The sequence below is a fragment of the Balaenoptera borealis genome (assembly GCF_965194805.1).
Source record: "Balaenoptera borealis genome assembly, chromosome: 11".
In the NCBI taxonomy this organism is placed as follows: Eukaryota; Metazoa; Chordata; class Mammalia; order Artiodactyla; family Balaenopteridae; genus Balaenoptera; species Balaenoptera borealis.
This window is the reverse complement of record NC_138868.1, coordinates 34,823,101-34,850,319: the sequence shown is the minus strand read 5'-3', so window position 1 is coordinate 34,850,319 and position 27,219 is coordinate 34,823,101. Positions and strand designations below refer to the sequence as shown.

General features: G+C 37.3%; 1 protein-coding gene and 2 long non-coding RNA genes across 3 annotated transcripts in view; all 3 read right to left on the bottom strand.

Moving 5' to 3' along the window:
• LOC309606032 overlaps positions 1–27,219 on the bottom strand; it is a 1,194,635-nt gene that overhangs the window by 1,013,936 nt on the left and 153,480 nt on the right. The window lies entirely within an intron of this gene.
• On the bottom strand, positions 5,702–14,630 carry SVIP (small VCP interacting protein). The gene is made up of 4 exons (XM_082342531.1): positions 14,391–14,630; positions 11,859–11,909; positions 11,207–11,320; positions 5,702–8,153 (listed from the first exon to the last, which is right to left on the bottom strand). The coding sequence occupies exons 1-4, from the start codon at positions 14,442–14,444 to the stop codon at positions 8,139–8,141; spliced, it is 234 nt and encodes a 77-aa protein (XP_082198657.1). The 5' UTR covers positions 14,445–14,630; the 3' UTR covers positions 5,702–8,138.
• Positions 16,684–26,795, bottom strand: LOC309605758. The gene is made up of 4 exons (XR_014231531.1): positions 26,375–26,795; positions 25,768–25,812; positions 24,131–24,235; positions 16,684–18,138 (listed from the first exon to the last, which is right to left on the bottom strand). It is a non-coding gene; the product is annotated as an uncharacterized lncRNA (long non-coding RNA).

The following is a 27,219-nucleotide window of genomic DNA, read 5'->3' as shown; positions in this document are numbered from 1 at the left end:
TTCGGATGCTTTGTATTTCTGCGATGTCTGTTGTAACTTCTCCTTTTTCATTTCTAATTTTATTGATTTGAGTCCTCTCCCTATTTTTCTTGATGAGTCTGGCTAGAGGTTTATCAATTTTGTATATCTTCCCAAAGAGCCAGCTTTTAGTTTTATTGATCTTTGCTATTGTGTTCTTTGTTTCTATTTCATTTATTTGTGCTCTGATCTTTATGATTTCTTTCCTTCTACTAACTTTGGGTTTTGTTTGTTCTTCTTTCTCTAGTTCCTTTAGGTGTAAGGTTAGATTTTTTTTTTGAGATTTTTCTTGTTTCTTGAGGTAGGATTGTATTGCTATAAACTTCCCTCTTAGAACTGCTTTTGCTGCATCCCATAGGTTTTGGATCATTGTGTTTTCATTGTCATTTGTCTCTAGGTATTTTTTGATTTCCTCTTTGATTTCTTCAGTGATATCTTGGTTATTTACTAATGTATTGTTTAGCCTCCATGTATCTGTTTTTTACGTTTTTTCCCCCTGTAGTTTATTTCTAATCTCATAGCGTTCTGGTCAGAAAAGATGCTTGATATGATTTCAATTTTCTTAAATTTACTGAGGCTTGATTTGTGACCCAAGATGTGATCTATCCTGGAGAATGTTCCATGTGCACTTGAGAAGAAAGTGTAATCTGCTGTTTTCAGTTGGAATGTCCTGTTAATATCAATTATATCTATCTGGTCTATTGTGTCATTTAAACCTTGTGTTTCCTTATTAATTTTCTGTTTGGATGATCTGTCCTTTGGTGTAAGTGAGGTATTAAAGTCCCCCACTATTACTGTGTTACTGTCGATTTCCTCTTTTACAGCTGTTAGCATTTGCCTTATGTATTGTGGTGCTCCTATGTTGGGTGCATATATATTTATAATTGTTATATCTTCTTCTTGGATTGATCCCTTGATCATTATATAGTGTCCTTCCTTGTCTCTTGTAACATTCTTTATTTTAGTCTATTTTATCTGACATGAGTATTGCTACTCCAGCTTTCTTTTGATTTCCATTTGCATGGAATACCTTTTTCCATCCCCTCACTTTCAGTCTGTATGTGTCCCTAGGTCTGAAGTGGGTCTCTTGTAGACAACATATATATGGGTTTTGTTTTTGTATCCATTCAGCAAGCCTGTGTCTTTTGGTTGGAGCATTTAATCCATTCACATTTAAGGTAATTATTGATATGTATGTTCCTATTACCATTTTCTTAATTGTTTTGGGTTTGTTTTTGTAGGTCATTTTCTTCTCTTGTGTTTCCCACTTAGAGAAGTTCCTTTAGCATTTGTTGTAGAGCTGGTTTGGTGGTGCTGAATTCTCTTAGCTTTTGTTTGTCTGTAAATCTTTTGATTTCTCTGTCAAATTTGAATGAGATCCTTGCTGGGTAGAGTAATCTTTGTTGTAGGTTCTGCCCTTTCATCACTTTAAATATACTGTGCTTCTGGCTTGTAGAGTTTCTGCTGAGAAATCAGCTCTTAACTTTATGGGAGTTCCCTTGTATGTTATTTGTTATTTTTCTCTTGTTGCTTTTAATAATTTTTCTTTGTCTTTAATTGTTGTCAATTTGATTACTATGTGTCTCGGCATATTTCTCCTTGGGTTTATCCTGTATGGGACTCTCTGTGCTTCCTGGACTTGGGTGGCTATTTCCTTTCCTATGTTAGGGAACTTTTTGACTATTATCCCTTCAAACATTTTCTCATGTCCTTTCTCCCTCTCTTCTCCTTCTGGGACCCCTATAATGCGAATGTTAGTGCTTTTAATGTTGTCCCAGAGGTCTCTTAGGCTGTCTTCATTTCTTTTCATTCTTTTTTCTTTATTCTGTTCCACAGCAGTGAATTCCACCATTCTGTCTTCCAGGTCACTTATCCGTTCTTCTGCCTCAGTTATTCTGCTATTGATTCTTTCTTGTGTATTTTTCATTTCAGTTATTGTATTATTTATCTCTGTTTGTTTGTTCTTTAATTCTTCTAGGTGTTTATTCTTTAATTCTTCTAGGTCTTTGTTAAACATTTCTTGCATCTTCTCCATCTTTGCCTCCATTCATTTTCCGAGGTCTTGGATCATATTCACTATCATTATTCTGAATTCCTTTTCTGGAAGGTTTCCTATCTCCACTTCATGTAGTTGTTTTTCTGGGGTTTTATCTTGTTCCTTCATCTGGTACATAGTCCTCTGCCTTTTCATTTTGTCTATCTTTCTGTAAATGTGTTTTTTGTTCCAGAGGCTGCAGGATTGTAGTTCTTCTTGCTTCTGCTGTCTGCCCTGTGGTGGATAAGACTATCTAAGAGGCTCGAGCAAGTTTCCTGATGGGAGGGACTGGTGGTGGGTAGAGCTGGGTATTGCTCTGGTGGGCAGAGCTCAGTAAAACTTTAATCCGCTTGTCTCCTGATGGGTGGGACTGAGTTCCCTCTCTGTTGGTTGTTTGGCCTGAGGCAACCCAGCACTGGAGGCTACAGGCTCTTTGGTGGGGCTAATGGCGGATTCTGGGAGGGCTCAAGCCAAGGACTACTTCCCAGAACTTCTGCTGCCAGTGTCCTTGTCCCCACAGTGAGCCACAACTGCCCCCGCCTGTGCAGGAGACCCTCCAACACTAGCAGGTAGGTCTGGTTCAGTCTCCTATGGGGTCACTGCTCCTTTCCCTGGGTCCTGATGCACACACTACTTTGTGTGTGCCCTCCAAGAGTGGAGTCTCTGTTTCCCCCAGTCCTGCCAAAATTCTGCGATCAAATCCCGCTAGCCTTCAAAGTCTGATTCTATGGGAATTCCTCCTACCATTGCCAGACCCCCAGGTTGGGAAGCCTGACATGGTGCTCAGAACCTTCACTCCAGTGCGTGGACTTCTGTGGTATAATTGTTCTCCAGTTTGTGAGTCACCCACCCAACGTTTATGAGATTTGATTTTATTGTGATTGCGCCCCTCCTACCATCTCATTTCGGCTTCTCCTTTGTCTTTGGATGTGGGATATCTTTTTTGGTGAGTTCCAGTGTCTTCCTGTCAATGATTGCTCAGCAGTTAGTTATGATTCCGGTGCTCTCACAAGGGAGTGAGTTCATGTCCTTCTACTCCACAATCTTGAACCAATCTCAGCCATAACCTTTGAAAAACAACAGGCCTGGTATAATTTGGTGGTGCTGGAAGTCGTAATAATCATTATGAAAAAAAAATTAAAGTTTTGTAGAGAATAAAATCATCTTGGAATAGTGATTATTGTTATATCTTTTAAAATACAATGAGTGATTTGATTTTTTAAAAGATTTATTTATTTATTTAATTTATTTTTGGCTGCTTTGGGTCTTAGTTGTGGCTCATGGGATCTTTGTTGAGGCATGTGGGATCTTCATTGTGGTGCACGGGCTTGTCTCTCGTGGTGGCCTGTGGGTTTCCTCTAGTTGTGGTGCAAAGGCTCCAGGGCGCGTGGGCTCTGTAGTTGAGGTACATGAGCTTTGTAGTTGTGGCACACAGTTGCCCTGAGGCATGTGGGATCTTAGTTCCCTGACCAGGGATCGAACCCCGTCCCCTGCATTGCAGTGTGGATTCTTTACCACTGGACCCCCAGGGAAATCCCGAATGATTTGACTTTTATTTTCCTCAACTAATATTAACACTGAATTTCTCTCTAGTAATCAGCAGTATTTCCATCAAGACTTTTACTGTGCTAAATTTTTCTCCTAAACATTTATGTCTTTAATAATTAAAGTTAGTATCATTAATTTAGTTACTATTTTAGTTTTCTATTCCTGATGTAACAAATTACCAGAAACTTAGTAGCTTAAACAACACAAATTTATTATGTTATAGTTTTGTAGGTCAGAAGTTTGAGATGATCTCAATGGGGTAAAATCAATATGTCAGCAGGGCTATGTTCCCTTTTGAGGAGTCTAGGAGAGAATCCGTTCCTTTGCCTTTTCCATCTTCTAGAGGCTGTCTGATCTCCTTGGTACATGTTCTCCCTTCCTCTATCTTCAAAGCCAGCAATAGAGTACTGCAGTGATGCTGCTTCTTTGTTTACATTTCTTTGACCACAGGTTGGAAAGGTTCTCTGCTTTTAAAGATCCATATGGTTAGATTGGGTCCACCTCGATAATCCAATATAATCTCCCCATTTTAATGTCATTAACTGAATCACATTTGCAAAATACCTTTTGCTGTGTTATATAACATATTCCCAGATTCCAGGGATTAGGATGGGACCACCTTTTGGGGAGGGTGGCGTTATTCTTTCTGCCTACACATCTTATGATGATCTTTTTTTTTTAATTTATTTTTTATTATCTTTGGCTGTGTTGGGTCTTCGTTGCTGCGCATGGGCTTTCTCCAGTTGCAGCGAGCAGGGGCCACTCCCCGTTGTGGTGCACGGGCTTCTCACTGTGGTGGCCTCTCCTGTTGTGGAGCACGGGCTGTAGGTGCGTGGGCTTCATTAGTTGTGGTGTGTGGGCTCAGCAGCCGTGGCTCACAGGCTCTAGAGCACAGGCTCAGTAGTTGTGGCGCACGGACCTAGTTGCTCCGCGGCATGTGGGTTCTTCCTGGACCAGGGCTCAAACCCATGTCCCCTGCATTGGCAGGCAGATTCTTAACCACTGTGCCACCAGGGAAGCCCTAAGATGGTCTTTTTAAGTGGAGCTAAGAACATGGTCACAATTGACACTGGGGTCTAGCTGCTAGCTGAATGGCACTGAAAAAGAGTATGGAAAAGTGAGACAATATTCAGAAGGAAAGGACTAAGTGTAGATGGCTCTTACTCACTGACTTAGTGAAAATCACTAGGTTCTTTTTTCAAAATAGTTTTGGCTATCATAAATCTTGCATTTCCCATATAAATTTTAGATTGTTTTGTCAATTTCTCTGCAAGAGTTTGCTAGGATGTTTCATTTAATTTATTGATCAATTTGAGAATGCCATCTTGACAACACTGTGTCCTCCAATCCATGAATATGAATGTCTCACCATTCATATATTTAAAAAAAATTTTTTTTCTCAGCAGTTTTGTGGTTTTTACTTCAGATCTTTTACCTCTTTTTCTTTTTTCCTAAGTATTTTATCCTATGTGATGATACTGTATGATTGACATTGTTTTAATTTTCAGATTGTTCATTACTTGCATATAAAGACAGAAATGACTTTTTCCATATAGTGATTTCGTATTCTGCAACCCTGCTCAACACCTTAGTTTCAAAGTCTGCTCTATATGCAAATGGATGGTTTCAGTGGCTTTTGAGAAAGAGAAAACTACCACATCTCAATCAACTTAAAGAACATACAGTAATCATGGGCATTTGAGGTGCCTGCTTGGAGATGTTAAAGGAATACCTTAAATACCTTAAATATCAACCCAGATAGGTATACATATCTACCTACCTCTTACTGATCTGTTTATGCAGATATTATTCAAATCTAAAACTGACAAGGGTTACCTTTTCTTCTAAGGGCAGAGCATAATTCTTATCAGTGAAAATAAACAAGTTGAAATGTTGGAGCAGAAAAAGAAAATTCATAGCTTATGCCAATTCTTCTGAGGTACCAAGGATGATAGTTAGAACCTTTACTATAGTATTTCTCTAAGAAAAATCCAGGAGACTAATAATAGCATTTCTTTATAGGAAAAGAAACATGCTTACCTATAAATTATTTAAGATGTAGTAAAGATAAAATTGTGTTAAACAGATGGCCAAAGCCAATTTCTTATATAGGAAAATGTATATTTGTACCTTGTAAGGCAGTACAGCATTTATAACAAAACTATTAATTACATTCCAAATACAATCAGTGGAACAAAAGTATCACATACAGATGTTTTAAAAACCATGCAGCATGTTAGCAAAGGGGCTGTGTGGTAATATACAACTTTTTGTTACCATAGTAATAGTTTAATGATTAGAATGAAGAAGTAGTGATTTAAGCATTTTATATCTCAACATGATAGTTACATATAAGCATTTTACTGTTTGGTTTTATTTTAGTAATTTGTTTGGGGAGTTTGGGTGACATATCAATCATTATAATGCTTTCCTATTTAAATTATGAATTATGGGAAACTGGCTCTAGGCTAACGTTTCATCAGGAACTGATTCATACCTTTGAGGAAGATTCCTGGAATATGTGTATGTGTGTATACATTTTTTTTTTAAGTAGTCACTTATTGGTTTCCTATCATGCATCCAGTCTCCCCTTTTTCCTTCCCCTTCCTAACACTATTCATAACATTAAGTATCACCCCTTAGCCCATGCAACCCATGTGGTTTTGAGGAAACACGATCACACCCATGGAGGCAGGCCATGGTTGGCGGGAATGGCATATCCCACTGTTCCTAGAAAGCAATTCATCAGCACAACATTCTTGGTTCAACAGTAAATAAGCATGGTATTTGGATATAAACTGCTATTAGAAATAGAGCATTGTCCCCTAGATGTAAACCTTTTGTTTACACCAATCCAAGCTGTAATTCTCTAAGCTGTAATACAGATAAAATTGTTCTTTCCATAATAAAACAGAAGCAAGGACGTGCACAGTTCTAGGATAGTATGCTCTGGTTCTATATCCATTCGTCTATTAATGTTCCTTTTTCCTTTCTGCCTTGGAAAATTTAATCATGTCCAAAAAAGTCAAAAATTATATTTCTAAAATATAATTCAATGACTTCACTATCCTTTATCAACAAACATACCACTAATTCTCTAAAACTGAAAATTGAACCTGTCTATAACTACATATCTTGCCTGGATAGTCACAGATATTTCATTCTGTAATAGAAGGAAGTGATTTTTCCAAAGAGGAGTCAAGAGATCTATATTATAGTTCAAACTCTTTAAAATTAACATATATAACATACTGCAACATAACACAAGATTTGTGGGAAGGATGAGCGAGATAGTGGTTCAGTTTCCTTTTTGTAAATCAAATGAGCTGGTCTATTTAATTTACAGTCCCTATTGTACTTAATATTTGAAAATTCTAATTTAGGGCTCAGACTGTGGCCTTGTCATCCAAAAGAGCAACCAAATTAAAAGACACAGCAATTCTTCTATTTTAGCTTATTATATATTAAAAAACTCAAAAAACCAAATATGCTATAATACATGTTACAAATGAACAAAAATCTACAAAGTTTATGGCAATGTATCATATAGAATTACCTCACAATATTTTTATGTTTAAAGTAGACCTTTTTAAATATAGTACTTACATATTTCTCTTTCATATATTCATACTTGCCTTGGCAATTTGACATCTATATAAATCTTATGATCATTCTTTAATAAATATAAAAGAATAAAAACACCTATGAAATTTGGACAAACACATTACCATTATACTTTGTTATATTTAACCCATCCAGATTCTTAGTTTAACTCATTCAATTACTGCAAAGATCTTTATAGAGCTGAATCTGATACTGTATAATAGTACATCACTGCCCTCTGATGGCACCACTAATATATTTTAAACTCAGCAAGCAAAAAAAAAAAAGTATTATAATGTAAAACACAGTATGTTAATTTTATAAGCTACAGAAGTAGGAAATAAATTAGGGGAGATTCAATGTTTTCTACAAATATTAATTTCTTAGTAAGTTATAAAAATTTACAGTGTTCCTTCATATAAGCCCTTCAAATGATTTTTCAAGATTTTCCCTGATGACCAGTTTAAAGGCACTAAGTCCATAAGTTTAAGCAAAAGTCTTCACATATAATGAAATAAAGAGATAAAAGGTTAATTGGCAAACTATAAATAGCTAGGTCATTTTATAAAGGAGGGAAAATACAAGTGCAAACTTTAATATCTGAGATGTATGCAGAGTTTTTCCATGCAATATATAAATATATATTCACTATTTAGGCCCCTGTTTTAACTACTAAAAAACGGCAAATCACCCACTGTCTGCAGAAGAGCAAATGTAGGGAAAATAAGTATTTAATGAAAGGTCTGGCCATTTCCTAAGTCTAACAATCAAAAGCATTTTCAATATTCAATTTTGAAAAAACACTGCATTTAAGAGCACTAAAATTACGACGTCTGAATCTTCATTTATTCAAAGAGAAGAAATTAAATTGAGGATGTCCGCTTGATTGCAGATATTAGTTATTGGCAGTAGACTCTTTCACTCATGTTATGCTTTATGAAACTGTCCACTAGAAAAGATAAAAATATAGAGAAAAGTAAATTTTGTTTAAAGTTATGTTACTATATTCTAGTGAACAAACAGATAAGAGAGAAATATGGGCTATACAAATGTAAAATGATCTTTGTCAGTAGCAGCGATTAGTAAAATTTTACATTATAGTCTGAAATAAGATACATGATGGTGTAAAAATATAAAGAAATAAAACAAAATATCTGGGCAGATTAATGAGTGGTAGCTAGATTCCCAAATACCTGATAATCAGTAAAAGAAAAACAAAACATCACAAAACAAGAACAACAATTAAACTACAAAATAAGAATAAAGAAAAAAAAATTTTTTTTTAATTAAAAAAAATAAAAGAATAAAGAAATTTTTGTTTGAGGCAGGGGAGCAAAGAAACGGTAGAAATTATTAAATAATGGTCTGGCAAAGTCTTTTCCTTGATTAACTTGAGAAACTATTCCATGTGGTGTTCTGTTTAATCAAGTTTATTAAATCTGCAACAGTAAGTTCTGAAAAAGCCATTGGGATAGTACAGAGATATTTACCAGTCTCTAAAGTGGTGTTTTCCAAGTACATTCAAGGAATTTTTTTTTAACATATTTTTTAAAAATCTTTATTTAAAGTTTGAAAGTTAAGGATTAATCCAAGTAAACTTGCTTTTCTTTATTTTAGAACTACTTACAGACTTAAATACTGTGCCTTTTTTAATCTCTAAGAAAGGAATTCAATGTATAACACAATATTCAGGATTTTTAAACATTTTTACCATGGGATTCTATTTTCCACAAAATATCTCTTAGGACTAGTGTTACAAACACTAGAGCAGTGATTCTCAACCTGGTTTGACATCAGACTCCGTGGGCAGCTTAAAAATCCTGATGGCTAAGTCCCACTCTCAGAGATTCTGATTGGTATAAGGTCAGACCCAAGGTTCAGTCTTTTCTGAAAGCTCCTCATGAGCCACTGCTCTAGACATCTGCCACCACTCCTCTACTAGTATATCCTGAACTGATGCTAGTTTGTGTCCTGATGCTATCATCACACTGACTTGGTAAAATAAGTTCTGCCTTTCCAGAACACAGTGAGCATGGCCAATGCCAAGTGTCCCAGGAAGAGGCAGCTAGTCAGGAGATGAATATGTGGAGGGCATGAAGACAGGGAAGGACATGTTTTCCTCATCCTATGAAGTCGGGTTAGGAAGAATCTAGCTATACCACAGAACACTCAAGGCCAGCCTGTAGAACAGGCCTGACAGCAGCCCCTAAAAGAGCCTAGGCCAAAGGGTTTGAGCATTAAAGTTACTCTTTATCTTGTATTTTCCATTCTGTTATCCCTGAGCCTCCAAAAATTTATTTTGAACTTCACTGTATGCTCTGAGCAATGCAGGTGGTCAAAGAAAAAAGGTACTAAATTTAACACTGAGATGTTTTTCATTTTGAGCACTTCTGAAGGGACCAGAAGAAATATAGGGCCTAATTTATTTTTAATCTATAGGCTTCAGGGCACAGAAGCTTTGGGTTTAATTAAGAAAGCCCCTTTCTCCCCTAAGAGTTCAAAAGCTGATGTTAAATTTGTTAGGTTAGAACCTGTAAAATAAGTACCTTCTGACTATACATAAAGTATCCCTTTTGTAACATTATATGTGACTTCAAGTCATTCAGAACTTCTATTTCTTCTACTATGAAATAGTTGATCTCAGCATCATTTTCAGTTCCATAATTTAATTTTCACAAGTGCTTTGTCTTTGAGAACTCTATATGAAGTAAACCTGGTGACATAGATCTTTATCTCAACAGAATATTGAAAGTAAGCATCTATACTTCTGATAAATATCTGACCTTGTATCTTCCAACTGTTTTACTTTACATTTACTCTATTCTATTATGAGGGTATATTAAAAAATAAATAAATAAATAAACAAACACAGTGGTCACAGTTATTTACCTTAATATCAAAACCAATTATTTTATATATTGTTAAAAGTTAACTATAAAAAATTATTTTCTTTTAATTTCATTTATTAAATGAGATTAGATGAAGTAACATATAATGATAAAATGCACACAGATAAATCTTATTGCTGTGTGATATTCCTGAGTCAGAATCATGTCTGCTCAGGATGTTCCTGAACTGCCTGCCCCACAACTTGGGGTTGTACGTACATATATGTATTTATATAGATAGTTTTGAGAGCAAAAACCAAACCAAATGGAGAAGACAGAGAATCAGCTAAACAAGTGCTCATAAATCACTGACAAATTAAATATAAATGAAACTCAGGACATTGTCCTTTTCACAAATACCCTTGAGAAATGTATTTCCTTTAAAAATGCGACAAAGAAGAAAATCTTAATATCTGAACCATTCATCTCCTGAGCTTTAACATGTAAAAGAAAACCTTTATAATCCTGCTAGACTGTAAAGATCCCCAAGTTAAGGGACATTGTTTAACTTGTCCATCATTATATTTCTAGTGTCAAGAGCTACAACTGCTACTACTGGGATGGGCATGTGTCAGACTCACCCTCGTACACCCTATTGTCCAAATTAACATTAACGTAACTATGATAATGAGTGACAATGGGAAGCTCAAAAATCTCAAATCATTTAGTGAAAAAAACTCAAGAGTTTGAAGTAGTTTACAGTATAATCCAATATCTAAGATTGACGTATAAAATAAGATTAGAAATGATGTCTGTCAAAATGACACTGAATTTGGGTGATTTTTACTTTCTTCTTTGTGTCCTTCCATTTTGCTTAAGTTTTCTACACATTTAAGATTGCCATTAATCATGTAAGTATGAAGTATTAAGATAGAGGGTTGAGATAATCAGGAAAAGTCTATTTTCATTTTGGGAAAAAGAAAGCAAATCTATTCCAATGAATGTTGGAATGTCCAAATAAATTGACACTTCTTCCAATCTATATTGTTTATGCTTTTAAATTAATTCACAATTTTCTGACAATCCATTCCCCGAGGAAATTATTGAACAGATTGCTACTGAAGTTTTGAAAAATTCCAGGTAAATCAAACTTTAAGTAAATTTTAATACTTACCCTAAGGCCACCTTCTGGTGGGGGTCCAGATGTAGCCATTTCTTTTTCTATTTTTTCCTTTTTCTTTCTCTTTTCTTCCACAGACTGAACATTCAGAATGCCCCGAGATGCAGCCTTCAGGAAAATTATTAAGGAGTGTAGAAAAAGAACAAAAATTAATTTCCTGTTACCAAAAGGTGTTTTTTGTTTTTTGCCTTTTAGGTTTTTCTTTGGAGGTGGGGGGTAGGGAATGGGGTTGGTCTATTTTTGGTAACAAAGAATTAGACTATTTCTACAACAGCTTTACGTAAAACATATGATTTCTTCAGTGGGTATTTTGCAACCATACACATTCCCCCCCTAAAGTTACTTCACATCTGTCAGTGTTTTATAAGGCACAGTCATTTCATCTCAAGGAAGAATGTTATTAAAGATTCTTCCTTGGCATCTCCCGTAACAGAAGACGTGTATAGAAATTTTCATACATTAAATGACATAAATGCATTAAACCAATTTATAGAAACAGAAATCATTTTGAAAATGTTTTCCTTTAATTTAAATTTCTAAGAAATCAGATACCATTTTCATTAGAGACTACTACTAGTAATAGACATCTATAGAGAACAAAACACAAATTTAATTATCTAAGGTAGAATTTTATTTTTACTGTCACCTCCTTCTGTCTTCTTTCTGCAGCCTCTGCAAGCTTTGCTCTTTTTTCTTCCTAGGAAAAATGTGTAAGAAATACGGTTTAAAACAAAACCAAACATTATCCGTGATATTTTATACTTTTATCTTATAGGTAATATAACAGTTTACAAAAATAGTACTGGCCCCAAATGTCCTACTAAGAACGCCATTATTTATAACATTTATAAAATACTCAACTTTCTGAATTTCATTCTCCCAATCAATAAACCTTCAAGGACTTCCCTGGTGGCGCATGGTTAAGAATCCGCCTGCCAATGCAGGGGACATGGGTTCAAGCCCTGGTCCAGGAAGATCCCACACGCAGCGGAGCAACAAAGCCCGTGCGCCACAACTACTGAGCCTGCGCTCTAGAGCCCGCGTGCCACAACTACTGAGCCTACGTGACACAACTACTGAAGCCCGCGTGCCTAGAGATGGTGCTCTGCAACGAGAAGCCACCGCAATGAGAAGCCCGCACACCTCAACGAAGAGTAGCCCCCGCTCGCCGCAACTAGAGAAAGCCCGCGCACAGCAACAAAGACCCAACACAGCCAAAAATAAATAAATAAAATAAAAAAATTTATAAAAATTTTTAAAAATTTAAAAACCCTTCAAATAAGCACATGATGAGACATACACCTACATCTATATCATATATATACACTATATATCTTATACACACATACACACACACACACAGAGTGGCCTATAAAATAATCTATTTGCTTTTTCAAAAGAAAAGAGCTTACAAGCTAGTCAGGGCAATAATAAAACAAATGACATTTAATAATACAAGCAAGGAAATACATGGTTTGGTACTGCCAATTAAAAAGGAGTTTGAAGCAGGCTGGTATTTTCGGAAGAAGTTCATGAATGAAGCGAGTGAATCTCATTGATAAGGCAGGAAGGACTAGAGGAAATTTATGAGATGTACTGTTCCATGTTGGGAAACCGTGAATATTATTTTTCTATATATTATTCATAACAATAAGTTATAAATTATGTAAATATATGACAGTAAGTAGCACTCTCTTGGGAGCTGTGTTAATAATTCCTCCATTTTCCATACCACAATACATTCATTCATTCATTTCATCCATTGGATAAATACTTATTGAGCAACTATCATGCCTCAGGAACTTTTCTAGGTGCTGAAGATACAGCAGTGAAATAATACAGATAAATGCTTCCACCCACATGGAATTTACATTCCAATGAGGACAGTCACATATAATCAAATAAACATACATCTGTCAGACTGAAGTAAGTGCTTTAGGGAAATATAAAGAAGAGTATGGTCAATAAGAAATGGCAGGATGGGTGGATGGTAGAGTGGAGAATCTACTTTATATAGGGTGGTGAAGAAAAGCCTCAAAGATAAAGTGACATTCAAGCACTGAGGAATGTGGTTATCTGGGGCGGGGGAGGGGAGGAAGGGCTTAGCAAATGCTGGCAGATTGGTATTTTATCAATAGCCAGATAAACAAAATTAAGAACATTTAAAAGCAACAGTAGCAAGAAAGACAAGGTGAACTTTCTCATATCAACTTCCAGGTCATTTTTAGTATTTATGATCAAATAGCTGAAGAGTTAATGTACTTCCCTAAACAACTCATTTCCTTCAACGAATTTTTAGCCACATACAAGAGAGGAATTTAGGTTTTCTGTTATCAACTTCCTGTAAGGATCATTAAGGTAAAAATGCTGTTAAAAATTAGAAAGCTACAAAAAAGTATAAATGTATTATACCACAAACCACCTAGTTAAGTCTGAAATTATCCAGATAAATAACGAATACTTTCTAGTACAAGTATGTCCCAAATATTGCATGGAACAAATCTACGTATCTTTTAAATGTATTTCTTGTTTATCTGAAACTTCAAATTTAACTGAGCGCCCTATATTTTTATTTGCTAAACGTGGCAACTTTACAAACTGTACACTCGGTACCACATAAAATACTTTTTTAAAAAAACCTTAAAAGTGATAAAGACTAAAGGTAAATCATTAATACAATATCCAATAAAGCGCAGAAATATACGAGACTTTATTGATCACCTTCTTTAAACAGCTGGTACAAACACAGGAAGATGCACATCTACAAGATTAAACACTTCAGTTCCCGGAGAAAGAAGGATTTCTTTTCGCACCCTAACTCCATCTACCGCATCGCCAGGAATGGCCGCCACACCGCACCGTCCACGTGCGCCTGCGTCCTACGAACTGCCAATTCTGCCACCCGGCTGAAGGTAAAGAGACGCTGGAGCCGCCTTTAGAAAGACACCGACGCGGAGGCAGCAGCCCAGGTCCGGCAGGCAGGACCTCAAGGTCCCTCGGAGCACAGCCACCATCTCCGTCACCAAGGTCCCCGTCGACGGGCTCCACGGCCCATGCCGCCGCTTCCAACGGCCCGTCCTGGAGCCGCAGCTCGGGGCCTCCGGAGCGCCCCTCCGGGAACAGGTGCGCGCGGCGCGGGCTGGCGGACGCGGGGACGCTGGGAGGCGGCCTTACTTACCAGGTCCGGCGAAGGAGGCGCGGCCTCCGTGGGACAGGGAAAACACAGCCCCATGGGGATCGCGGCTGGGGTTATTCCCCTCCTGGGTCCGCCCCAGACCAGGCCGTGAGAACTGCGCGATCAGACCCGGGTCCCAGTTATCCGGTGCTCGCTCCGCCCTCAGCGGGCGGCTTGGTGACTGGGCGGCTCGGCTCCGCCCCGCTCGTCTGCCGCAGCTCCTCACCGCCGCCCGCGGCTCCACCCCCGCCCGCGGCTCCACCCCCGCCCGCGGCTCCACCCCCGCCCGCGGCTCCACCCCCGCCCCACCATTCCTCCGGGGCTCGGCTCCGCCCCCCTGATGCCAGCCTCCACCCTGGTCGCGCCTGGACCCCACCCCTGAAGCTAGCCTCCGCCCCACTGAGGCAACTCCCCACCCACACTTCCAGAGGCTCTGCTAGGACGGGGCGTTGAACCCAGGAAACACCTGCTGAGGGCGACATGCAGAGGAGGGGTGGAAAAGCTTGGCTATGGCCTCCAAGCTAGCCCAGTTGGCTAACCCTGTATAAATGAGTGACAAGACTCTGGATAGTTTATGCTACCCCTTTTGTGAGAAGGGAATCTGACCTCCAAGAAATTAAAGCCAAGATTTCAAGTTGAGGTCAGCCCCCTTTTTTGTAAGTGCCACTCAGTACTACTTCAGTTAAGAGGGCAGAACGTGAAATCCATCACTGTGTTTTAGAATTGAGCCTCATGAATGCACCTTTAGTTGAGTTTCCTATTAGTTTCTGGTGCTTTGGATTCATTTATCCATCCAAGAGTAATACTAATGTTTGATATATTCAGAAATATTTAAATTGAATGCTTCTCAAATTTTAATAGGCATAAGAATCACCTGGGCATCTATTTAAATGAATTAACATATGAGTTAACAAATTTCACAGCCAAATGGATGTATCATTGGAAAATTGATGCAAGCATACAGGGTTCTTGATCTTAATCTTCTGTTAACAGTTTTATGAAGTTTTCCTTTAGAATTCTTTAATTTCTTACCCAGTTCAGTGCTATGGTCTAAAAATTATCAGAAGCCTGCACCTGTCAAAAAAATCCTTTCTATGACTCCTCTTGAAGATGAAGCATTTTTTTGCAAGAGCATCGGAGTGAAATAGTGACCATCTGTAAATGACAAAGGACTTGAAAAGACATGATGGAAGATCTGATTACAGTGCAATTGACAAAGAAACTTGGTTACTGCTGTGACATACAACAATTCAAGATAATTACTAACATTATGGCTGTTAACATTTTACTAAGACATAACCAGATTTTTAGGAGCTCCATATAATTTCCAGTATATCTATATTAATAACATTTACCCATACAATATAAAATAAGAAGGTTTATCAGCACTCATTTGATAATGCTTCCCATGTAATTTAACATACCAAATAAGCCTAATTTGTTTAATATTCCTCTTTCTCAGATGCTTCAGGTATCCTCTCTGAAGCATCCTAGAGTTAGCTAGAAGTCAAAATAACTTCTATTAGAATTTGATATTTGGGAAGTTTTTCAAAAATATCAAAAAGGTTTCAAAATACTTGGTCACATAGGATCATATGTCACAGTGGAACAATACTTAATTACTTAACCAGTGACAATAAAAGATTTCAAAAGCAAATGTCAAAAGTTGTAACAGATTACTGGTTAAAGGTAAAGAAACTTTGCAGTCAGTTATCCAAAGCAAATCAATATTTTAAGAAAACTTTGTCTTCTTAATAGAGAGAAAGCCAAATTCAGGTTTTGTACCACTTTACCTTTCATAATAAATTAATTTACTCAATTAAATTGATTCTAATGTTTATCAGTCCTGACCACACATAGAATGCCTTTCTAAAGATTCATTTTTTTGTCCCTCACAATCTTCTACAACTTTCTATATCCACATTAATTTGTCCCTTATTTTCTTTCCCATTTAGGAATAACCAGCTTTAGGACAAAATTACTTTCTTTTCCCTTAACAAAACGCATTTCCATTCTTTATACCTTCTTTTTCCTTGCATACAAAGATGTTTTCCTTATTAATTTTTACTAGTTTTAATTACATATTTTAATTATTATAATTCTTAACCTTAAAAAACTTAGTTTCTACTGAAAACTAAGGAGTAAGCAATTTATGAACTTGTACATTAGCATTTTGTAGATAGGCAAACTTGTGAATACTATTTGTAGTTTCTAAAAACAGGTGATTCCTTAAAGAAAATGTCTCAGTGTGACACCGAACATATTTATTTATTTATTTTGAATGTTATTTTATTTATTTGTTTATACATCAGGTTCTTATTAGTTATCTATTTTATACACATCAGTGTATACATGTCAATCCCAATCTCCCAATTCATCCCACCACCACCCCCACCACCCCCGCGCCACTTTCCCCCCTTGGTGTCCATACATTTGTTCTCTACATCTGTGTCTCTATTTCTGCCCTGCAAACCGGTTCATCTGTACCATTTTTCTAGGTTCCACATATATGCGTTAGTATACGATATTACACATTTATTAATAGTCCTAAATATCTTTAGTTTCTCTGTAAAAGGAAACCTATGTTCAGTAATTAATATTTCAGTATCTTATTTGGAAATGATCTGGATATTCAATGAATTGCCATCATTGAACTTAATTTAGCAGTTTCAAGTTACAAAAAAAAAATCTGGAGGACCTATTTTTGATAGATATACTTAAAACATAATTATTCCTAAAGAGTTCGCTTAAAACTCTTATTTACATTTAATTTACTTAAAAGTTTCATCATATCAAGTTATTTTTCTTGCTGACAAATTTTGTAATGGGGATAAGATCTTATTTGATTTCTAGTAAACCTAGGTACAATAAAAATATTATACTTAATGTTGATGACCCTAAAGAAATGTCTGTATTAATTAAACCAACAAACTGAAACTTGTTTTCATTCATTTAAATTAAATCTATTTCATTTAATCTATTAATTCTAGATCATGTGATCCTAAAATTCATTTGGGTTACTTTCTTTTATATTTCTGAGTATTTATATAAGCACTTAATTTCCTTTAAGCCAACTAAATAGAGTTCTTTTACAAATTAATATTGGCAATACCACACCTCTACAACACACATATATAAATATATACACACAGACACATAGTTTCCACTATGTGGACAGAGAATATAGCCAATATGTTATAGTAACTTTAAATGGAGTATAATCTTTAAAAATATTGAATCACTACATTGCACACCTGAAACTGATATTGTTAATCAACTATACTTCAATAAAAAACAAAACAGAACAAAACAAAACTCTTTCCTAGGACTGTTTAAAGATTTTAAACATTTTGTTTAAACACAAGTCATTATAAATATACAGCAGAGGAAACTTATTTCCCCCTATTATTAAAGCATAATTCTAAATCTCTAAATAAGTTGTAAATACAATTGTAAAAATGTAAACATGAATACATCGTTTTCAAAGGCTTATGCATATTATTATTTGTTGAAAAGAAGCAAATCTCAAATTACCACAGAAAAGAAAGTGGTGGTAAGATACGGTATTTAATAAAATTCTAGACCCTGTAGCTTGGATGTTAAATGGTTGCACTGTTTATTTTGCTGAAATGGCAGAGCATTGTCTTTATTTTTCAAACGAAGTCAAATCACAAAATGCCACTTGATGTTAGAAATCTGCATATTTTGGTCTGGCATGATTTCTTCCATACAGACTTCAGCTTTATGTCCACTAGAAGAGATTAAAATACACAAAGAAAAATAAATTCAATCAACATATACATAAGGAAAAGTTTATACAAACTATAAGTTCTCTGGGAAAGGTCTCAGAGGGAGAAGCCTTTCTTATACAAAAAGAATTGTATAAAGAGCTAGAAATGCTATTCTAAATTAAAACAAGGTCACATTCAGATAGAAGTCAGATATGAGAAGCACTGTTATCAAATAAATCATATCTGGGAATAAATATGACATAAACATTTTTTTCTATGAGTCAAGCAACAAATGCTACAAGTAAAAAGAATTTGCAGAAACCAAAACTAACAATCTGGAGAAAGGGTAAAGGCATTTCTGAACATAATGGATATGACAGAGATGTTAAACATAAGGATTTTTCTTCCCAAGTCTTATGGTATGTGATTGACTGAGAAGGTATATTATATGCATCTATTGAGGGTTTGAAGTCTTGAAATGACCCAAAATGAAGTGAACAAGAGGGACAAATAAGTGAAAATGGAAAGATTATGTTTATCAGTATCAGCAAGAACTGAACCTTAAAATAATATTTCAGGATAATTTTAATATGCATGAATATTATAATTATATAATTAGGAGAAAACTTTTGTTATAGAGACTTTAAACAGACAAAATGAAAACAAAAACTACTTTTTCAAACTTTTCACATCTGAGTGCTCTAGCCTCATCCTGCATCTTCTGTTCTACTGGGCACAATCCATGTTAATAAAGGACTTATACGGATGGACTCAGACCTTTATTTTCATCCCAAACCGTTCAAGATGTACAAAGTAGTGTTATTCTGTGTGGTCTGGTTTTGGTGCTAATCTTACATTCATTACTACTTTGCAACAAGATTAGTAGAGAAATTGAGAGTAAACATTTATGTTCATTTATAATAATTTGATATTGCTATAACATTTTGATTGCATGTTACAGAATGATCAGTCCACAATGGTTTGGAAATTAAACCAAACAAAATTTATCTTAGCCCACATTTGAGAAGCAGGGAGAGCCTGAGCTTAGATAGGAGGTACTATATATTTTGGTCAATATATAGAAGAAACACTAGGATAGTGTATACTTTGGACCTTTGAGCCCCTGACGTTCTTTTTTTCAGGAAAAGCGTGTATTTTTTCCTTTACAAGATATCAGAACTTTCATGACTGCCTAGTACTGCCAAAAGAAAATATCTGGATGTTCTGAAGATAACTCCAGAATTTTTGTATTAACGACAATGAATACTAAGTACCAGATTGAGCTCAGGCTTTTCATGGATCATGCATTTTATTTTTTATATTTGTATTTATTTGTGAGACATTTCAGTTGTCTCTGAAAGCTCAAGTGAGTTGGTGGGATAATTGATAAAGAACATTTTGTAGATATTTCTATAAGACACATCTGGTAGCTCAAGAAAGAAAAAGGAGCTTTTTAATGGAACACCCTAAATGGTTTGGTATTGAGGGCAAGGCACAAAAGGAGGAGATCAATGGCACAATATATCAGCACTGGAAAAGGGATAGAAAGATTAACCAAACTAATTGTGTGAAAATGAATCAAGAGTTAAAGGGTTCAGAAGTGGTGGCAACTGCCATACCCTGTAGAAAGGTGGTCTCAGGAATCCCTTCTCCCCCGCATCCCCCATTATTAAACTTTGCTAAGGCGTACCTGTGCAGATGTAAAATATGTTGTGCAGGCATATTTTAATACATATCAGAGAGACCATGATTATGGAGGTGGAATTATAAACATTGGTGCATCAGCACGAGAGGAGCTATGTAGATATGTAAGTCAGTACAATAACTGTAAAGCTGCAGATCCTGGGTTTCTATGTGGCAATACATAAACTCCCTTGATGATACGAAAAACACAGTGAAACTAAACTAAACGTTTATCCATAATATGCATTTACTCCAGAAACTCTGGGAGGAGGATGAGTTAGTTACACAAGGAGGATGATCACAGCCTGAAAAGGAAAGGAAGATACTTTCTTTCACATTAATATAAACTCAATACTCTTTAGAGCAGCAAGGAAGCCACTTCAATTTTTTACCACTCTAAACATACTTGCAGCTAGGGGTTGGCCAGTGACTCAGTTTTAATCAAAGAAAAATAAGTGGGGGTTTCCAGTCTGACATGTAAAGAGGTTGGAAATCATCACTCCCATTCTCACAACCAGAAAAATGCTGAACAAACTGAAAATTAACTTTTCTTAGATCCGTCATAGAACTGAGGTCACAGGGCAAATTGCTGTGCTGAAAACTGAAGAGACAAACAATGCTGCTAGAGCCAATACTGGGAGGAACACTTAAACTTTAATGGACAAATTGCTGAGGCTCAGTATGGATTAGCTTGAAAGTTAAAAACTCAGGTTGGTGGGGAGTTTTAGGGAGGCCCTCTTAGGGAGGTCTTCATACTTCCTTGAGTGAAGATAAGAACTTTAGTTGGACATTTTCCATACCTTATGTAGAAAGCTCTGGATTTGGGCATTTCCCTTCCCCCAGGTCATTTAGAGTTTGATAAAACCCAAATTAGTTAGGTCCTGATAAAACAGTTTCCCTTGAGGGCATGCCCTATTAGGAGAACAGAGAGCTCTAAGTATTTCAAAATGGTAGTTTTTCCCCTCCCACTGCTGGAAGCAAAAAGAGATTTTTCTCTGATCTTCACTCATATGATCGTATCACTAGAAGTAGAAAAAGCATTTGACAAACTGCAACACCCATTTATGAGTAAAAAAAAAACTTTCTGCAAAGTAGGAATAGAGAGGAACTGTCTCAACTTGATAAAGAATATCTACAAAACACCTACAGCTAACATCATATTTTTTTTAAGATTTTTTTTTTTGATGTGGACCATTTTTAAAGTCTTTATTGAAATTGTTACAATCTTGCTTCTATTTTATGTTCGGTTTTTTGGTCACAAGGCATGTGGGATCTTAGCTCCCCAACCAGGGATTGAACCCGCACCCCCTGGCTTGGAAGGTGAAATCTTAACCGCTGGACCACCAGGGAAGTCCGTAACATCCTCTTTAATGATGAGTAACTAGATGCTTTCCAGCTAAGATCAGGAACTCTGATGAAAAAAAATCAAAGATGATCTAGATAAATATGAGAAACAATGTTCATTTACAGAAAGACTCAATATTATTAAGATGTCAGTTCTTTTCAAATTGATCTATAGCTCTAGCACAATACAATCAAAATTCCAGAAAGTTACTTTGTGGATTTTGACAAACTGATTCTAAATTTTATATGGGAAAACAAAAAGACCCAGGATTGCTGACACAACATTGAGGGAGAAGAACAAAGTTAGGAGACTGACACTATCTGACTTCAGGATTTCCTATAAAGCTACCGTAATCAAGTGTGGTATTGGCAAAAGAACAGATAAATACTCTATTTAATGGAACAGGATAGATAGCCCAGAAATAGACCCACACAGATAGTCAACAGATATTTGACAAAGGAGCAAAGGCAGTACCATATAGAAAGGGTAGTCTGATCAACAAGTGGTGCCGGGACAAATGAAGCAACAGCCACATGCAAAAACAAAGTCTAGACACTTAGCTTACACTCTTCATTAAAATGAACTCATATGTATCACAGACCTAAATGTAAAGTGCAAAACTGTAAAACTTCTAGAAGATAACACGGGAGAAAATCTATGTGACCTTGGAGTTGGCAATGAGTTTTTAGATACACAAAAAGCATGATCCATGAAAGAAATAGTTGATAAGTTAAGCTTCATTAAAATTAAAAACTTCTGCTCTGGGAAAGACACTGCTAGAAGGATGAAAACACAAAGCACAGATTGGAGAAAATATTTGCAAAACACATAAAGAACTGGTATCCAAAATATACAAATGACTCAAAACTCAACAATTTAAAAAAAAGAAATTAAAAAGTGGGCAAAAGGTCTGAACAGACACCTTACCAAAAAAGTTATACAGATTCAGATAAACATATGAAAAGATTGTCAAGAGTACATATCATCAGGGAATTGCAAATTAAAACAATGAGATATCACTACACAACTGTCTAAATGGCTACAATCCCCAAACACTGATAACAAATGTTGCCAAGGATGAGGAGCAACAGAGAACTCTCATTCATTGCTGGTGGGAATGCAAAATGATACCGCTACTTTGGAAGACAGTTTTGCCAGTTTTTTCCAAAGCTAAACATAGTTTTACCATATGACCCAGCAATTGTGCTCCTAGGTACTTCCCCAAATGAGTTGAAAGCTTATGTTCATGCAAAAACCTGCCCATGAATGTTTATAGCAGCTTAATTGATGATTGCCAAAAATTGGAAGCAACCAAGATGTTTTTCAATAGGTGAATGAATCCATACAATGGATAAAAAAAATGTTATCAAGCCATGAAAAGATATGAAGGAAACTTCAGTGCATATTACTAAGTGAAAGAAGCCAGTCTGAAAGACTACATACTATATGATTCCAACCATATGACGTTCTGGGAAAAGCAAAACTATAGAGATAGCAAAAAGATCAGTGATTGCCGGGGGCTTGAGAGGGGTGAGGGAAGAGGGAAGGGATGAACGTATAGTGCACAGGAGATATTTAGGGCAGTAAAAAATCTCCTGTATAATATTGTAATAGTGTATAAAAGGTATATATATATATATATATATATATATATATATATATATGTTTGTGCAGGGGAGTGTCTATCATCTTTATTGAAGTATAGTTGACATGCAATAAACTGCACATATTTATTTGAAGTGTACATTTTTAAATGTTTTGACACGTGTACATCCATGAAACCATCACCACAAACAAGATAATACATACATACATATAAAGAGGCTATTTTCCTGATCAAAAAGAACCAATTCAGCAGGTGTATACTTTTCGCCCTTTGTCCTGTATCTTTTTCTTTTGGAATGTGGACACAATCTCTACCTATGTAGAAGCTTTTATGAGACAATGAGAATAAAAGTCATGTGAAAAGTGTGAAGGATCAAAAAGACAGAAGGAACCTGAGACTTCTTCGATGATTTTTGAAACCACCATATCAACCCTAGACTGCCTAGGTCAGGAGTTCTCCTTTGGAAGAAAAAATACTCCTATTTGGTTAAACCATTGCAGTTGAGTTTCTCTTATAAGGAGATGAAGTTAGAAATTCCTAACTGACATGCTATCCATTAGTTGGGCTTATAAAATATTTTCTTTCAAAAAGAAAACCAACAGAAAAAAAATCTTAATGATCAGAAATATAACTTTTTCCAAATCTTTCTATAATCTTTCTATAATGAAATATAATCCTGATCCTGGAAATTGCCTGAATAAGGCCAGGACTCACTACTAAGGTGGAAGAGGAATGGATGAGGAAATTTGGGGATTTTCACCCTGAAGAAAAGTCTGCATATGAAGGGAGGTAACAGTTTTATTCAAATATCTGAAGGACTTTCCAGTGGAAGGGCCATTGGATTTATGACTGGCTATTAGACGTGTAATTGGTACCACATGTAAAAGGCTCATGCAGGCAATATAACCATGTTATGCGGAAGAACTTTTAAATCCTTGCCAAAGGTATGCAAAGATGGAATATAAGCTGTGGTAGAGTTTTCTGATGTTGCCAAGGGTTCAAGCCTAGGCTGAAAAACTATTTGGCAGGAGATTTTGTGATTTATTCTCCAAATAATACAATCCAGAAGATTTAAGTGAATAACTTTAGGCAGTCAGATAATATACACAAAGGAAAAACTGGAATCCAGAACATTGAGGTTTCAAAGACCACACTCTTTCCATTAAACCACATCATCTCCAGGAGACAACTACAAAAGAGATTTAAATAACAGATGAGAATTTGATTAGAGGAGTTTTAAGGTATCTTCCCAGACTGCAGTTACTGATTTCTCAAAGGAAAGGAAAGAAACAAAATTTAGAGTGTTACATAAATGAAAAATTGAGGATGCCTCTTGCATTTAAGGATCTGTTAATTTCAGTGGCGTCTCTACACTTACTAGGAGTCCTGGTTCTGGAACAGGGGCAGGCCTTGAAAACCGTTTACTAAATTTCCTCTTCTGTTTCCTTAGGTTTTGCATACGCTCTATACGTTTATCTGTGGACTTTGGGAAAATTAGAAGGAAAGAAGACATTTACAATGTTAACAGCATAGCATGCTGACAACATTTTCGGTTTGTGTCCATAAAAAAAGATAAACACGATCAGTGCATACAGCTTACATAGCTACATAGAAGTAGGAAAAAAACTTTCTGCAAATGTGTGATTTATAGATGAAGAAAACATTTTGGAGCCTCAGTATTCTTTTTTTTTGTGGTCTTAGTTGGGGCACGCGGGATCTTCGTTGCGGCGTGCGGGATCATTCCTTGCGGCGCGCGGGCTTCTCTCTAGTAGTGGTGCGTGAGTTTTATCTCTTGTCTAAGTTGTGGTGTGCGGGTTTTCTCTTCTCTAGTTGTGGCGCACGGGCTCCAGGGCATGTGGGCTCTGTAGTTTGCGGCATGCAGGCTCTCTAGTTGAGATGCGCGGGCTCAGTAGTAGTGGCGTGCGCGGGCTTAGTTGCCCTACGGCATGTGGGATCTTAGTTCCCCAACCAAGGATGGAACCCGCGTCCCCTGCATCGCAGAACGGATTCTTTACCACTGGACCACCAGGGAAGTCCCGCCTCAGTAGAGTTTTCAAATGAAACTTTTACTCTTTATTTCCACTTCATTAACTGTGCACAATAGTGCACAATATGGACAATAGAAAACAATGTTAAGAAGGAAGAATAGGACTTCCCTGGTGGTGCAGTGGTTGAGAATCTGCCTGCCAATGCAGGGGACACAGGTTCGAGCCCTGGTCCGGGAAGATCCCACATGCCGTGGAGCAACTAAGCCAGTGCGCCACAACTACTGAGCCTGCACTCTAGAGCCCGTGAGCCACAACCACTGAGCCCACGTGCCACAACTACTGAAGCCCGCGCGCCTAGAGCCCGTGCTCCACAACAAGAGAAGCCACCGCGTGAGGAGCCCGCGCACCGCAACGAAGAGTAGCCCCCGCTCGCCACAACTAGAGAAAGCCCACACACAGCAACGAAGACCCAACGCGGATAAAAATAAATAAATAAATGTATTTTATTTTTTTTAAAAAAGAAGGAAGAATAAATCATACAATGAATTTTGTGTGATCTTATGTTTATAAAGTTCAAAACCAAGAAAAACAATATCCTTTTAGAAGCACATAGGTGATAAACTATTAAAGAAAAAGATTAGCTTGATAAAAATAAAATTCAAGGTAGTGGTTACCTCTGGGAGAGACACAGGGAGGTCGAGTAGGGAAGCAGCCCCTAGGTGAATTCAAGGATACTCATGTTTTCTTAAATTGGAGGTATATTTTGTTACCCTGCTTTAAAATTATGTATGCTACATATATCCTTGTGTGTGTATCACATGTTACATTTAAAAAGAATATTAAACCATTTAGGTCATCCTAGTTAAGACTCATTCTGATAGTAGTCACAAGATCCCAGAGTCTCAAGAAAGATAACACAGAAGTGTCTAGCTAATAGAACTTCTGTCATATTAGGGACGATCACACATAAAGGAACAAGATAAAGTCACACTTTTGAATTAACCAGAATTATTTATTTAAACATTACCTGCCTTTCAGTGACGTCTGAAGGATGATGCCATTTTGAGCCTTCCTACATAACATGTAAAATTAAAAAATAAAATAAAAGTCATGAGCAAACAGAAAAATCAGCTATTATAATCGGAAGCCTATGCTACTGTTTTCTATTTATGTAATAGATGCCTATTATCTCAACTGCAAGAGGCAGGATCAGAATAAGAGCATCAAAGTAAACATTGGGGTGGAAGATGAGACAGTATTTTGAGAAAAAAGAACCTGCTATGAACCACATTACCGGGACTACTGAGATTTATTCTGGAATGAAAGGCTGTACAAGAAATCCAAAAATTCATGTTTCTGTTGGTACTGAATTTCGTCATGCTGGGTCAATAAGTCATTCAACAAACAGATGACTGCACGCGCCTGGCCCACAGCAGGTGCGAGGTGGGGCTTTTCCTCCTCCCGGTGGGTCCTGCTGCCCAGAATCTAGTCTGCCTCCTTCACCCGGGATTTCCCAACCCCAAAGCACCAACCCCCGCGTAAAGGCCAGCAGCGCGAGCGGCCGAGGCGGCCTCCGAGGGGGGAGACCGGCGCCAGGGCGGCAGAGGCGGCGTTGAGGGCCCGGGGGGACTCACGGCGTTGACTTGGACAGCGTCGTCCTCCCTACAGCACAGGCACATGCTGCAGAGCCTCGCAGCGCCGCGGCGCCCACTGCCGGACCCCCGCCAAGTCCTCGCGGGTGCGCCACCTACGGCCCGCGAGCCCCGCCCGGTCCCGTCACAATTCTCTTTATCCTGGCCGGAAGGGCCCCGCCCTTTCCCTTAGCCGTCTTCCAATCCCAGTGCCGGGAAGGTGGAGTTCCTAGCCTCGGAAGAGCATCTGTGGAACTAAGGATGTCAGGTCACCACAATCCCCTATCCTTCCGGCTCTGTCGCTCAAACACCCACATAACATCAATTTTCTATCTTCCAGTCCGGATCTCTCTACACTCTCTCCAGGGAGTTCCCTTCCCTTCTAACACATCTAGCTTAGATTCCACGGTCCCTCACTTTAGCCTATCCTCAGGGTTCTGAATTCCAACACCTCATTGTTCTTCCGTCACAGTTTCCAGTTGATTCCACCCAACTACTTGTCTTCAGGTCCATAACCGGGCTGAAGGGGGGGAAATCTTGAAGATGGCTGCAATACATATTCATGACCTCCAACTTAAACTGGGTCCTCATCGCTGCTTACCACTTTCATGTTGCACTACCTCTTTCTTTTTAGTACTCAGCATTTCCTTCAAACTTTCTTCCCTCTATTAAAATCTGAATCCACCATCTCCCCGTCACTTTTAGCAGAAGTAGGACAGTTTTTGCTTCACACACTAATAATGGCTAACACTTCTATAGAGTTTATGCTCAGCATATTAACTCATTAACTCCTTATAGCATCCCAACAGGGTAAATGTGTGATGATTACCGGCTGGGAAACAAGGGAC